General features: G+C 30.5%; 1 protein-coding gene across 1 annotated transcript; it reads right to left on the reverse strand.

Annotated features, from left to right (window-relative positions):
• Nucleotides 1-8570: 8570 nt before the first annotated feature.
• On the reverse strand, nucleotides 8571-15748 carry LOC127735105 (uncharacterized). Its single transcript, XM_052245197.1, has 5 exons — nucleotides 15450-15748; nucleotides 14725-14916; nucleotides 11501-11671; nucleotides 10672-10756; nucleotides 8571-9715 (listed from the first exon to the last, which is right to left on the reverse strand). The coding sequence occupies exons 2-5, from the start codon at nucleotides 14862-14864 to the stop codon at nucleotides 9536-9538; spliced, it is 576 nt and encodes a 191-aa protein (XP_052101157.1). The 5' UTR covers nucleotides 14865-14916; nucleotides 15450-15748; the 3' UTR covers nucleotides 8571-9535.
• Between the last annotated feature and the right edge of the window lie 671 nt (nucleotides 15749-16419).

Consider the following 16419-nt stretch of genomic DNA (forward strand, 5'->3'; position numbering starts at 1 on the left):
TATATTTGTTTCTCAAAACAACTGTCAACACTAAGAGATATTCAATTCTCGACAAAAAAGAGGAAATACACTGTTCTATGCTTAATAAATAATGATATTATTCTTGATTTGATATTCGTGTTATATAATCACTTTCTCGCATAAGTATAAACATTTGGAAGTTTATACAAACAAAAAACCGTTGTTTACAGTGCTTTCTTTCACGTCTGCAATATGGTCTATAAATAGAAGTGGAAAGTGCTAGTACCGAGTGTGAAAAATAAAGAATTAACAAGCAAATAATTTTTAATAAAAATATTGAACAAGAGTTTTAAATTGCTGCGTGACATGAAATTTGCGGAATTACATCAGAAGGGTAAGCAAGAGAAAAGGAAAAGAAAATGGAATGCGAATCGAAATGGGGGTGGGACCTTGTGCATGGACGTAAAATGTTCTTTCAAAATGAACAAAAATTATAAAAAAAAAGTTTTCACGTTGCTCTTTAGTCAATTTGAAATGAACATTGTGAATAATGAGTTTAAAGCATGAAAATACGCGAAGGAAAAATTACAAATCCACTGCTCAAAAATTACCCTTTAGGTGTAATATCACCATTGATTTTCCCCTATTAGTCTTCGTTAAATTTGCACTTTTCAAAAAAATTGTGCAGAATTTATCTATGTTTCAAATAAAGTAATACTTGGCATGAGTAAAGTTTTATCCTGTCCAGTACCATAGAAAAAATTTCACATAACATTTCATTGCATATAAGAAAATAACCATCACTGGAAGTTAACCAATCAAATGTTCACCTCTTTTTTATCCATGTACCAGCTTTAGTAACCATGTAACCTAAAGTTTTCAAAATATTCTATTGAAACACAAAATAAAAATATAATGGCGCTTAGAAGCACCCAAGATATATGTTTATGACCCAGAATTTTTTTTTTACTGCAATGAAATGTAGGATTAATTTCCTACAACTGTCAAATTCAAGGGAATTTTTTTTTCATTGACGTAAACCCCACACTGATTGAAGAAATAAGCTATACATGTCTAGGGTCTCATATAATCCGTAAAAAAAATAATAATCGGTAAATAATACATTTTTCAGACAGGATAAATATTCCATAGGCGCTATAGCGCATTAGTTAAGAGGAACAAATTATAATCAAAGAGACACGTTTATGAAGCAGTCGTTGTCTTTGTGTGACAATATTTCTATTTTGATTTTGATTCTGTTGATGGAGATTTGACGTTGCGTAATCGTTTTCGGCGACGTCATGCAACTATCTTTTCCCGTCGGCAACACCCTTTCAATGGCTGATATATAAAAAGGGAGTTCGGTAACCATAGGAAAATTATATATCAATAGAAAGGAAAATACTATCACAAAAACATTTAATTTTATAGAAAAATCGTAGGAATGGTTTTAACTGCAGATTAAATTAAGCTTGAAATTTCTCATTTTTGGCGTAAATTTGACGTTATGTCTATGTACTTTATGGTGTTTTCCTAATATTTTCAAATGACTGTAACTTTGAAAGTAGATCGGTAACCCACTTAAATTTTTCGATTTTTCTTTGTATTTTAAAAAGTTCTACGTGTATACAATTTCTTAAAAAAATCGCTGGACAAGCGATTTACGTACCTGTTACCTTAAATAAAACTTGCCAAAACTCTATTTTATCAAGTGAAACAGCTTTACAAAACTTTACGTACAGGTTAATGCATAATACAATATGTTAAATAAACCGAATCGTTTCAACTTAAATGGATACTTAATTTCAAATGTTTTGCATAATTATTTGTTGCTATGGAAACAATAAACATTTAAAATTAATAAAATCTTTGTCATACTATTTTAATATTTAATCGCATAAAATCTAATACCAAATACAATTTATTTATGAATAAATTGGTATGTAAAATAACCTTGCATAATGCTTAAACAGTATTTACTCCTTTTGCAAAATATTAAAATAAAGAATATACCCATGTTGGCATTGTTGCTAAGCAACAAACATGTACTTCTGTCACGAGTTCCGTGTATGTGTGTTATACAATAAATTAACTAAATTCAACTTAGATATAAGTTCTAAAGTCAATTCAAATGTTCAAACAATTTTGTAAACAAACTGAAATCCTGCGGACAAGTGTCGCTTTCCAAAACCTAATTTATGAACTAAATATGCAATCTATATACAAAATATAAAAACACAACTTACAGAATAATGAAGTAGAAAATAAGGTTTCATGTCTTTGTTATTTAGCTTTCGATAAAACTCTATAATCATTGTTTTATCAACAAAAGACATTTCTCCCGGCAAATAAAAATTACAAATTATCTCCCCTGGACATTATAATATTTAAAGTCAATACGGATACAATATGAAATATTTCCGGACTTTCAATAAACTTTTGAAAATAACTATTATAAAATCAACTTTATATTTCTAAATATAGAATAGATTTGTATTCAATAAATTCCTGAAACATTTATCAATTGTTTACATAAATAAAAAGCGCCGCGTCCTAAGCGTAACCAATACAAAATAATTAATCACAATGGAAACGAAATAAAATCTATACAAAATATATACAATTAATTTAAGTGAATATCATAAAATGAATTTTAACTTTAGTTTGCTTTACCCAAAAGTATAAAGTAATTAAAACTCTTTAATTTAAATAAAACAAAAATACAAAAAATATAATTCAACTTACCTGGTGTAAAACAAGAGAAAGTTCTAGTAAATATAGATGTTTATTATTGGAAATCAGTAATCAAAGTGACCGTTGAAAACGTAAATTGTTTCCATGCGGGCGTGGTCACATGATCACTGATTTCTTAACTTTCTCTTGTTTTCACCAATCAAAAAGTACCTTGTATCGCTCCATTGACCACAACCTATTTTCACTGGTTGGTCAATAATCAAGTCATGGGTGACAGGTGTTATTAACAATTTCACACATGAGTAATAGGAAAAGGTTGTTGACCAAAAAGCCTTAATTCACATGTAAGGTACATAATCCAAAGTAAATAATTTAGCACTTACATGTCTCTTTGTTATCCAGCTTAATTATGTAATCTAAATATTCAAGTTGTATGTCATTCTTCTTTATCAAAAATTAACATTCCAAAAATAATGTAACTTACATAAGGAGAAATTTTAGAAATAAAATAAAAATTTAAACTTCAAAATACTTTAACTCAAATTGTAAAAATTGAATGATTTTCATTTTATGAATTGCCAAAGACAAAATTTTAATATAACAGATGTACCAGAAATGGAAGATGATTTTAGAAATATGATCGAAATTTAAAAGTAACTGACATGAAATATATTAGATATATGATACTGAGCCAATTTTGAAAAATGTAGTTCTTTTATTTTCTACACATAATGGTCATCATAGCATTCGTACAAAAGATTAACAGCCAATGTTACAGAAAGCCAAATTGTGTAATGTAAATTTGAAAATAGAATGCTATTTTGATTGATAATCATTATGAATGCCAAAAGTGTATATTTAACTCTTAATTTTGAAGTGTTTTTGGTGTGTTGATGAAAAAATATGTTGCAAAAAATGAAAAAAATGTAAATGAAAAATGCCAAATGGTAACAAAATCCAAGTAGTTAATATTTAAAGCAAAAAGTCAATGAAAAAATGCCAAAGTTTAAAAATGCCAAATGGTATTTAAAAAAATACCTGTCTGCTTGTACTAGCCAGCCGGCCTGTGGGTTAGCTGGACTTTAAGGTGCTAGTTCACAAAGACAAATGCCCACAGTAAGACACCTTTCTTTTCCTTTTGGAGTACCAGTTTTTAAGTCTATGATTTGACTTGGGGGCTTAATTTTAACTGAAAAAAGATAAAAACAGTCTCCTGTACAATTTAAAAATTTTGTCATAGAAAGTAAATATTCCCTTTGTCCCCCCATTCCCAAATGGATAAAAAATTAAGTAAAATATCCTTCATTTCCCAACTAAAATGTTCATAAAATGGCCTATCCACCACACTTGGTCAGACTGAGCCACCAGGCTAGGCTCAGTCTTAAAGATTTTTTGACATAGCCATCGAGCTTGGTCAGATTGAGCCACCAGGCTAGGCTCATTGGGAAGACTGAGCCACCAGACTAGGCTCAGTCTTATAGATTTTTTTGACCTAGCCATGGAGCTTGGTCAGATTGAGCCACCAGGCTTAGGCTCACTGAGGAATCGCACTCAGTTCGTACAAATAGTAGAATATACTTGATATGTATGAAAGGGGACGTTACTATACCTAAAAGGGAGGTATAGCATCTGTGAACCCTAAACACAGAGACCGGCTTAACTTCGCCATACATATCATGAATAGCATCCAACTACTGCGTGTACTTACTCAAATTTCTTTTCAGTCCGTCAACATTATCAAGATTATCTTGTAGACAACTATAAAATATGCATATTATTTAACAGAGTTTAAACTTGTTGCCATTTTTTCTATTTTCTCTCTTTTCAATAAAAGTAGATGGGCATAAACAAATAGAACACTTCTGCTTATATTCATTTACCACAGACAACCTTTGATATGGAAATCTTATTTCATGTGTCACAAAAACTATACTGATTATATAATATGAGGTCAAGGTCAGGTAAATCCTGTCACCTTAAAATGATCAATTGTAAAGGTCAAAGTGAGGTGAAAACTGTAAAACATGCATGTATTTCTTTCAAGCAATTAATATACCCAAATTATTCCTTAAATTAAAAAAGTAGTAGTCCTCACACCTTGATAATACATTTTGTTTATTTAGTCTTTAAATCAAGGTCAAGAACAACAGGACTACTTCAGATCATTAGGCATCTGAATACTGATAACTTATCCGTTGGATATTCTGAAAAAAAGCTTTATTCACTCTACCAACAGTTTAGAATTTACATATATGATTATGTCCCATGCATTTATTTTAGAAGCATAAAAACAGACACAGTGATTGAACAACAGCTATATAATTATCCTAGCTGTTATCAAATTTGTACATAATCATGCATGATCAGCCAGAAAATAATTAAAAGAGAAACATAACAGCTAAATATGCAATTCCAATTCAGACTCTGGATAGAAAAGAACATTTCTCGATATTCATAGAAAAAACTTTGGAGTATCACAACCTGGTCATGCTGGTGGCAGATTCCATATAAGAAAGTGAAACAACTCCCATAAGCACGTTAGGCAAAAATCATAAGCAATGAACTTCTGTTTTTGAATACATGCTTTACTAATAACGATAAAGACAATTTGACAAAAAAAAAAATTATGAGCATCATCTTTTTTAAATAAACGAAGCCTTAAATATTATGTTTCTGACATAAGATTTGACAGACTTTATTGTTTCTGACATAAGATTTGACAGACTTTATTGTTTCTGACATAAGATTTGACAGACTTTATTTTTTCTGACATAAGATTTTGACAGACTTTATTATTTCTGACATAAGATTTGACAGACTTTATTTTTTCTGACATAAGATTTGACAGACTTTATTATTTCTGACATAAGATTTGACAGACAAATTGAGTTTCTGACATAAGATTTTGACAGACTTGATTCTGACATAAGATTTTTCATACATAAGATATTTTGACAGACAATATATATTTGGTTTTTTTGACTGACATTGGAAATCAAATCCTAGTTGAAAGTCATTTTTAAAACTCCTGGAAAATACTGTAGCCTAACATCTAACAAGATTTCACTACAGGTCAAAGAACTTTAACTGTTAGCACATTCAAATGTTTCAGACATAAGAAAACAAGTTTGACAGATCTTATGTAGGAAACATATAAGTTAAAACTATTGCTTGAATAAAGTTAAATGAAAGAATCAACATGTGTTTTTTCTTATGCACAGCATGACTTACAGTTTTAACTGGCATATATTGGAACCTACAATGATTTTGAAAGTTTTTACAGCGATATTCCTGACATAAGATTTATTGACAGACACTGAGCTATAAAGCAAAATATTTGAAAGTGAAAAAAAATATATATCACAGATGTTTTTGACTAAAAAAAGTAACAAATTTGGGAACAGGGATGTTTGAATAACCAGACTACACTAGTAAATACCAGTATACAAGTGTCAACATAAAGCATTGCAACACATAAACATCGTGTAAAAAAATGGGAGTTAATTCTGTCAAAATTTTTGCATTTTTTCAACTTGATTTAATCATTTCTACTTTAAACGGAAACAATCATATCCAAAAATTATTTTTATAATTTCTTTTAACATCATTAGTCCTCAAAACATTCACAGATTATCTTTAAAATAACAGTAATTATTATTTTTATTTATTTATTCATTTTGACAGACATTTCAATTTCTTATATGGAATCTGCCTGGTGTCATTCCGAGTAAGACAGAATACATATATTTAGCTGCTGATAACATTGATGAAAAGCTACAACTCTGTCTAGTCACTGAGAAGTACTACAATGTTTATATATAAGCAGCACATAAACAGTAACAAGAAAGGCTGTTAACCTGCGAAATTTAAGACAGCAGTAACTTATCACAAGTGGTTGCACTGTTAAATGACAAAAATAAAACATGTAAACTAAATAAAAATTTTCGCAGGAAAAGGTACATTTAGTGGTTTATTTGGCCCAAAAATAAAACTGGTCTCTAAGTAGCCCGATCGTCCTGAATTTGCATGAACAAAAAATCCTTATCAAAAGCATATATTTTTGAAAATACAAAAAAGTATCATGGAAATGATATTACTGGATTAAGATGGATCTTGTATTGTGTTGAGAGTAAATACATTTGTACATTTCTATTGTAGTCTAGCTAGCTCCTACCTGTATGTTTTGGATTGTTTTTTTTTCAGCAGTATTAGCTCTTCTCAGACTAAAATTTCCAAACTGCTTCTCCACTCAAGTCCGACATCTGCTGTCATCTGTCATTTCCAAGTGTTTTACTTTGTCTCCTGTGCACTTAACATGAGTAACCATTTTATACTTTCTGCAAAGATAAAAAAAATCTTGTTATAATCATGTGAAAATATAATAGATATAAAATTATAACCAAAATTATAATTAAAAGCCAAATTTTAATAATGATATTGCAATGATATTGATAATATATATAAATTAATTTTTCTTGTTTTTATCCCATTGATAAACTAGGCTAAGCTTAACATCTTATAAAAATTTCGAAGGATTTGAACCATACGTTTAAAAGATTTGGCAACTCGAATATGGCATCTTTTACATGCTAATATCAGCCAAATTTGGAAGTTTCAGAAATATGGGTATAGGGGTATATATGTTAAAAAAATTTAAAATTGATCCTAAATTGACAATAGCATAGTTAATAGTGAAAACTGAGGCGAATTTCAGTTCACCTATTCCCTTAACTTGTATTTTTTTTATTCTGGATTAAAATTTTTGTCCGAATTAAAAAAAGGGGGGTCTCAGATTCAGCCCCCCAAAGTGAATATGATGGGTCAAGTATTTGAAGAAAAAATAAAAAAAAAAAAAAAAACGTGTCGTTTAATTTTTTTTAAAAACTAACCATTTGTAGTGCTATATCAGTTTGTTATTTTTGCAAAAATTTATAAATTTTTATCCACCAGATTTTTTTCAATTATAGTTTTTTATAATACCACCACCCTCAATAAATAAGAGCAAGTTCCATTCTGATAATATATTTGGGGCATAGTTTTCTTGTCTTTTGACCTAAGGCTTAGATATTTTGCATGTTGAAGGATCATCATGAGGTAGACTGTCACATATCATGATGACTTTCATGTGACCTTGAAATTTGACCTCAAGGTCAAATAAATGTATTTTTGATAGAAAACAAGGCCATATGCATTTTTTTTGTTGTTTTTTTTACCTAGGTCTTGCATCTTTTGTATGAGGATGTATCATAATGAGATGGAGTGTCCTGTGTTGTGATTATCTTCATGTGACCTTAAATTGACCTCAAGGTCAATTTTATTTTTTACTATAAACACTTTACCATGCCTTGTTGTCTTTTTACCTTGGTCTTAGATCTTTGGTATGTAGATGTATCATCATCAGGTAATGTGTCTTGCACCATGATGACCTTCATGTGATCTTGAAATTTGACCATAAGGTCAACTTTATGTAGTTTTTAGCATGAAAATGACCAGGCCATGACTTTTGACCTAGGTCTTACATCTTTGGCAAATATGAATGTATTATCATGAAGTGGTGTGTTCCTTGCAAATTTGACCTTCATGAGACTTTAAAGTTTGGTTCATTTTATTTTAGTAGCTTCAGATAAATGATTTTCGAAATATTTATTTCATAGGGTACAATATCCAACCACTAGTATGTTTGAATTTGGCGGTCATTTTTTTGCAGATAAAAATGGCAAATTATTTATTTTTCAGTGTCAATTGATCTGGGACTATAACTCAAAATATGAAATTATAATGCAGGGAATCAAAATTTCATAGAACTTTGTAATATACACACTTATTGCATTCTTACCACCTTCCAAGTTTCATTAAATTCTGTTGTGCGGTTTTTAAGGAGTTGAACTAACAAAAATAGGATAGACAAATGGACAGACTGAAACATCATATCCTTGGCAAATTCATTGTGTTGGGAGAATAATAAAACAAGTATCAGGGTAGACACAGACATATATTTATTTTTTGGCCATACAAAATTCATTCCTCAGTCTGAAAGTAGTCCTGAATGCATTTCACACTCTTTGGTGGTATCTTATGGTCCTGTAAGACAAATTTCAGTCCATTTACATCTCGTACAGATGCCAGTTTGAGGTGTTTCAACGATATACCATCTTTTGCTAGTTGCATGCAAACTGGCCTTGAAACAATTTTATTACTTAGTAAGTCAGAGTAGGAGTCCATGCAATTGTGGTATAAAATGGAAAATACATCATCAGATTTCACTAGTGAGGTAAATTTACTGTCGTATAATGTTTTAATGAATCCACATCCTCTATTGCATTGTGGGCAGAGTAATTTTCTCCTACAATCTGTTTGACAAGAGTCTGCTGCTTAAAATTTTCTACATCATTTTTTGGAATATATTTTCTAGCCACTTTCATTGTGTCAATAAAACCTTTCACGGTTTCACAAAATGTCGAAAACAAATTAAATTGTTAACAATTACAGGAATGTCAAAGTTACAAATGTTATGACCTAGTATAATTGGCTGGTTCTGTTCCTTTAAAAAATGTATAAAATCAAGTAGGGCTTTATGTATTGTCACAGGTTCAACTATATCTCCTCGAACATACATTTTATTTGTTCCATGGCTGTATGTTATACCAGTGATCTTACTGGCCTCGATCTGAATGTTCACTCTTGGGATGACATATCTGTTAAAACTATTTGAATTTGACTTAGCTGCTATCTGAATGATGTCGCTATTCCTACACAAGCCTGTTGTTTCTAAATCAAAAAACTCTTTGCATTCAGTGCCATCTAGATTAAAAGGAAGTGGAATTTCTGTGGTTTGCTCAGGGTCCTGTTGAAGATCAAATTCCATTTGAGATCCATAGGTTTATCCTTCTCTTATCAGATGTTTACGCTCGTTCTTATTGCGGTTTCTTTTCTTTTGTATACGGCCAACTTTATATTCCTTTGAATTCTTTTTTTCTTTTCTTTTTTTCATTTTTTTGTCTCTTACAGAGGAAATTGCCATTGTAAATTCTCCTGGAGAGAGGTTTGCTGCTTCATTGATCTAAAAAAATGCAACATAATTAAAATGTAATACATATATGCATTAAAATATTAAAAATCAAGAAAAAACAGTAATCTCCATCGTGAACACATATTTTGACCTATAATGGTAACTCTTTATATATCGTGACTTGGATGGATAGTTGTTGCATTAGCACACATACCACATCTGATAATAATTTGAGAAGAAAGAAGATAATTGAGTTACATACTAGATAAACATGATTCGTGACTGTAAATTGTACAAAGTATATCTGCAGGGCTAAAAAAGCAATACAGTAATCTCCTTGTATATAAACATTGGATGCAACATGTAACATGGTTTCAAAAAGATAAAAAAATTATTAAAGGAGAATGTGTAAGATGTCATGAATGCCTCCGCTGTAGCTTTGCAATTTTCCAAGTTAAAAAGGGACAGAACTATAGGTTGACAAATGAGTCACAACACAAATTTGAACTCTGTCTGAGTGTTGTGATTCTTATATGTATCAGTTTTATAAAAGTTGTATCAGACAAACTTACGTTAGAGTAAGGAAACAAAACAATTTGCAATTTTCCAAGTTATAAAGGGGCATGACTCTAGAACAATAAGTGACTCACTTTCCGTGATGAGGCAAACTTCAGTTAGAGTGAGGAAAGGAAAGAGGATGAGAGTAAGGTCAGACGGACAAAAAGACATGGAGTGGACATAAAGATAGTACTAGAAATTTAATTTTAATGAACTTTAGGTCAAGGTCTTAGTTACCAATCCTGGAACTTGACACAAGTGATAAACCCACATACTAGAAATTCATTATATGCTATATCAAAAGATTAATAAAGTTATGGACTGAACAGGCTTTTCTGAGAAGATCAAGAAAAAGAAAGAAATAGAAGAGGAAAGAAAAAGAAGCAATCATATTCAATCACTATGTCACCCTTCGTTCAAAAAGAAGATGTAAAAATTTTCATAGTTACCTTGGATAAGTAGCCATATCCTTCATTTTTCTGAAGCACAGCTGCAGATAGCCTATTCTGAAGTGAGCATGATCCACCATAATGTCTAAAAAAGAGTATGAAGAACTTTTTAAGTACATTAAAATATATTCCCCTCTTCCCTTATTTGAACTTGATGTCAAAGGTGCAGGTAACAGTTACATACCAACTCACCAAATATGAAGACCCTTTGCAAAAGATTAATATTTTTATATAAAGTTTCACTATGATAGTATTGACTCCCTTCATTGAACACTAATAAACTTCAACCTGCCTGTTAACTTGAGTTGGACAGATGGATGTACATCACTTTTAGTAGTCAGGGTATGAAAAATTTAAAGCCCTGACAAGATAATTAAGTCTTAGATGCATGGGTTTTTTTGTTATTGGCTTTGAACTAGCTGTCAGTAATTGCAATGTGACAAATTTTTTTTTCATTTATTGATTTTTTACATTAATTTGGCCATTAGTTTTCTTGTTTGAATTGTGTTGAATGTTGTACTTTGACATATGTATAATTGGTTTCTTTTAACAAATTGTGACTTGGATGGAAGAGGTGTCTCATTAGCACTCATACCACATCTTTTTATATCTATACATAAATTTGTGAATTGGGGCTTTTATAGCTTACTATGTCATATGAGAATTGCTCATTGTTAAAGGCCTTTCTGTGACCCATAGCTGTTAATTTCTGTGTCATTTGGTCTCTTGTGTAGAGTTGTCTTCTTGGTAATCATACAACATATTTTTTATACTTGTATTCATTGTTGCTTAAGAATGTGAACTGACATGCAAATATATATAAAATTACCTTGATTTAGGTGCCTTTACAGATACAAGCTGGTTAAAGCTTTCATTTGACTGTGTAGATCCAAGATCATTTAAAAAATTACTCCTACCAATCATTTTTTGCACTAAATTATTCAATTCAACCTTTAATCCTTCAGACTTGAGCGGTTTCCCATTTGGTAAACTTTTATACCTAAAATGGAGTTGAATAAAATGAAAATAAAATTTACATTTCAAATTTTTATTTGCACAAAATACTTAGCCTGAAACTTTAGTGTTAATATTTAGTATAAGTATATGTTCAATATTTCTGTACATGGGCGGATCAAGAAATTTTAAAACAGGGGCAGGAGTTGTTAAGAAAAAAGGGGAGTTCTTAGAACAAAAAGTGGGTGCAGCTTGATACTACCGCAGAAGTTGAACCTTGAACAGTTGGGGCAAGTATGGACACAACATTCAAGCTTGATACAGCTCTGAATTTGGATTGTTATTAATATTTGACACAGCATAGGTTTCTGACACAAAATGAATGTAGTCTAAGAACTTAAAATTTTTAAATTGGACATTTACCTACTAAGGTCAAATATCCCAAATCTAAATACATGGTTAGATTTAGCATATCAAAGAACCCCAAGAATTCATTTTTTGAAGAAATCAAATAAAACTTAATATTGGACCCTTTTGACCTCAATGTGGACCAATTTGATAACGGGACCCAAAATCAAAAATCTAAATACATGGTAAGATTCAGCATATCAAAGAACCCCATATATTCAATTTTTGTTGAAATCAAACAAAGTTTAATTTTGGACCCTTTGACCTTAATGTAGACCAATTAGAAAATGGGACCAAAAATTAAAAATCTAAATACAAGGTTAGATTCCGCATATCAAAGAACCCTAATAAGTCAATTTTTGATGAAATCAAACAAAGTTTAATTTGGACCCTTTTGACCTCAATGTGGGCCAATTTAAATGGGGTTCAAAATCCAAAAACTTAATACATGGTTAGATTCAGCATATCAAAGAACCCCATATATTCAATTTTTGTTGAAATCAAACAAAGTTTAATTTTGGACCCCAATTTGGACTGACTTGAAAACTGGGCCCATAATCAAAAATCTAAATATATGTTTAGATTCAGCATATCAAAGAATCCCATGAATTCAATTTTTGTTAAAAACAAACAAAGTATAATTTTGGACCCTTTGGACCTTAATGTAGATCAATTTGAAAACGGGACCAAAAATTAAGAACCTAAACACACAGTTGGATTCGTCATATCAAAGAACCCCTATAATTCATTTTTTGATGAAATCAAACAAAGTTTAATTTTTGACCCTTTGGACCTCAATGTGGACCAATTTAAAAACCGGGCCAAAATCCAAAAACTTAATACACGATTAGATTCAGCATATTAAGGAATCAATTTTTAGGATTGACATATGTATAATTGGTTTCTTTTTACAAATTGTGAATTGGATGGAAGAGGTGTCTCATTAGCACTCATACCACATCTTATATCTATTAATTCTTTGAGAAATGAGACAATACAGAAAACAAGAGGCTCTCAAGAGCCTGAATCGCTCACCTGTTAAAATTTTGGTTAAATCTTTCATCAATGATTAGTTTTGCTTTTCAATATATATTAATGAGTGGCTTAAAAATGCCATTTCAATGTTCATTGTATCTGTCATATTTTCTTCAAAAGCAAATAAATGCATTTTACCCATATATTCCATTTAGTCATAGTTTCTATGTTTCTTGACGTACAAGGAAATAAAATACAAAATTTATACTAGATTCATTTCTTTTTTTAAAGTTAAAAAAAAAAAACAACTTGTGTAAAATTGTCCTTAAAGGGCAATAACTTCTTAAGGGGTCAATTGACAATTTTGGTCATATAAAACTTTTTTGTAGATCTTACTTTGTTGGACATTTTTTGCTGTTTACAGTTTATCTTTATCTTCAATAATATTCAAGATAACAACCAAAAACTGCAAAATTTCCTTCAAATAACCAATTAAGTGGCAGCAACCCAACAATGTTTGTCTGAAAATTTTAGGGATGATAGATCTTGACCTTTTAAACATTTTTACCCATGTCAGATTTGCTCTAAATGCTTTAGTTTCTGAGATATAAGCCAAAAACTGCATTTGACCCCTATGTTCTATTTCAAGCCATGGCGGCCATGTTTGTTGATTGATCAAAAATTCGGATATAATTCATAAACTAAATTCCTAAAGGAACATTCATTTAAAGTTAAGAAGTATTAGGCACAATAGTTTCAGAGGAGAAGATTTTTTAATGTTAGCAAACTTGATGAACAAATTGTGTAAAATTGTCTTTAAAGCTTTAAGGGCAATAACTCCTTAAGCGGTCAATTGACAATTTTGGTCATTTAACTTTTTTGTAGATCTTAATTTGCTGAACATTATTGCTGTTTACAGTTTATATCTATCTATAATAATATTCAAGATAATAACAAAAAACTGCAAAATTTCCTTTAAACTACCAATTTAGTGGCAGCAACCCAACAATGGGTTGTTCGATTCGTCTGAAAATTTCAGGGCTGATAGATCTTGACCAATTGAACAATATTACCCATTTGTCAGATTTGCTCTAAAAGCTTTAGTTTTTGAGATATAAGCCAAAAACTACATTTGACCCCTATGTTCTATTTTTAGCCATGGCTGCCATGTTTGTCAATGGATCAAAACTTCGGATACAATTTACAAACTAGATACCCTAAGGAATATTTAGTTAAAGTTTTAAGGTATTTGGCCCTGTAGTTTCAGAGGAGAAGATTTTTAAATGTTAGCAAACTTGATGAACAAATTGTGTAAAATTGTCTTTAAAGGGCAATAACTCCTGAAGGGGTTAATTGACAATTTTGGTCATATTTACTTTTTTGTAAATCTTACTTTGCTGAACATTATTGCTGTTTACAGTTAATATCTATCTATAACAATATTCAAGATAATAACAAAAAACTGCAAAATTTCCTTAAAACAACAAATTTAGTGGAAGCAACCAAACAATGGGTTGTTCGATTCGTCTGAAAATTTCAGGGCTGATAGATTTTGACCAATTGAATAATTTTACTCAATGTCCAATTTGAGAAGATTTTTGAAATAGTTTACGACGACGACAGACGAACGCCAAGTGATGGTATAAGCTCACATGGGGCCCTTCGGGCCCCAGTAAGCTAATAATATGTTGTCAATACCAGTATAGAAGATCTTACGTAAATTTTTCTGGATCTTGATGATAGCTACACCAGTCAGCATCTTTACAATTTTCATGTGATCCAAAAATATGTGGTACAATTCTTTGCAGCCCAATCTTAATGTCATCTTCATTGTCACCTCCCTTAATGGAATACATAAAGCACCTCAAAATATATTGTTTTGTTTCATCCTTTTGCAATTCTTTGTAACTACAAAATAAGAAACAAATAATTAATGTAAAAAAAAAATTTAAAAAGTCTTCTTTTTTTTATTGCTTATCTGTCTATACTATTGAGGGAGCAAGCACCCTTCAGACTTTTATGGGGCATGGATGAAATCTTCAATCATGGATTCATGCATCTGCCTTTTAATTTTCAGAAAAAAAGGGTCCTAGTTTCTATTTTTTTAAGTCCGGCCTTTCTATTCTAAACTTCATAAAGCCTCACTAAAAACTATTTGGTCGTTCCATAAGCCATGAAGATTACTCATATATATACTAATAGTTCTTTCAATTTTAAATGTAATGTTTGTGAATTCAGATAACACAAAAATGCAAAGATCTTTACATGTCTTTGAACAACACAAAATTGAAATTTCATTGTAATGTTTTTTTTAGAGTTTTTAGTCTTGACAGATCAATATAATAAGATCTATAAGTATGATTTGATTTGGTAAAGGATGGGCTTAAGCCTTTTCATATCATAGACATACTCGTAACACTAAAGTTAATTTGTAAAAATACCTCTTTGAAATATTATATAAGCTTGTTGATATACCCTTCTTTACATGGTTCTGGTCATCTTTTTTCTTTATATTTTCAAACTCAACTTCAAGTCTGGCTGATGTTGCTGCATCATTATCAGCATGTATGACTGAAATGAAGATTGAAGAATTATAAACCTACAAAAAGGCAACACAACAGCGGTCAAGATATACAACTGCAAGCATATTTTTTTATTTGGAAAATAGTGATAGCTGTTATATTCTGCCTTATTTAATTACATGTAGCTAATGTAAATAAAGCAACTAAAATAAATATAAACTGGATTTTTACATGACATTGGTTATGTTATATCATTAACAACAAAATTAATTGATTCTTTGTCATAAAAGTGTAAGAACAAAATCTTAGTTTCCTGTGAAAATCACAAAATATTCACCTTTCAAATTTGAAAGTATTGTTGAAATAAGAGTTATTTCCCTTTATATGATAGTTTTGTAGTAAGCTACAAATACATTATTAAGAACACAAACAAATCTTTTGGATGCATATGTATGCAGAAACAAACATTTGCAGTGACTGCACACCAAATACACAATTAGAAATTATTGTTTTTGTGGTCCTGAAAGAAATTTTGCTGGTCCTCACTGTTAAATCTAATGAAAAATTTCAAAAATTGTGCTGTCCTGTGCAATTTTAGGTGGTGAAAAGTCTTGATCTGTACATGTATTGTTGTTTATTCTGTCTGTCTCACACTTATACCTAACTGATCATTGTATTTTTTGTAATTAGGACAATATTTACTGTATATACAATGTAGCATTACATGATCAAATTGCATTATAATTCTCATATATATATTACCTAAGTCCCTTGAATTAAATCTAGGATCTAGGACTTTTTAGATGTACTCCATGAAAAGTTATACAATATGAGGATTTTTTTTTGGGGGGGGGGGTAAAAAAGACTTAGTTTTCTAGAAAGGGGCATC

This window comes from Mytilus californianus, unplaced genomic scaffold (assembly GCF_021869535.1).
Source record: "Mytilus californianus isolate M0D057914Y unplaced genomic scaffold, xbMytCali1.0.p SCAF_3, whole genome shotgun sequence".
Classification (NCBI taxonomy): Eukaryota; Metazoa; Mollusca; class Bivalvia; order Mytilida; family Mytilidae; genus Mytilus; species Mytilus californianus.

Bases quoted from the DNA above. Each gene is read 5' to 3' on its own strand.
- LOC127735105 (XM_052245197.1), bottom strand. From the start codon at position 14,864: ATGTATTCCATTAAGGGAGGTGACAATGAAGATGACATTAAGATTGGG. The intron at 11,672-14,724 runs GTAAGATCTTCT...ACTCCATTTTAG, and splicing joins CAAGATCCAGAAAAATTTAC to GTATAAAAGTTTACCAAATG. The intron at 9,716-10,671 runs GTAACTATGAAA...GCATTTTTTTAG, and splicing joins GATATGGCTACTTATCCAAG to ATCAATGAAGCAGCAAACCT.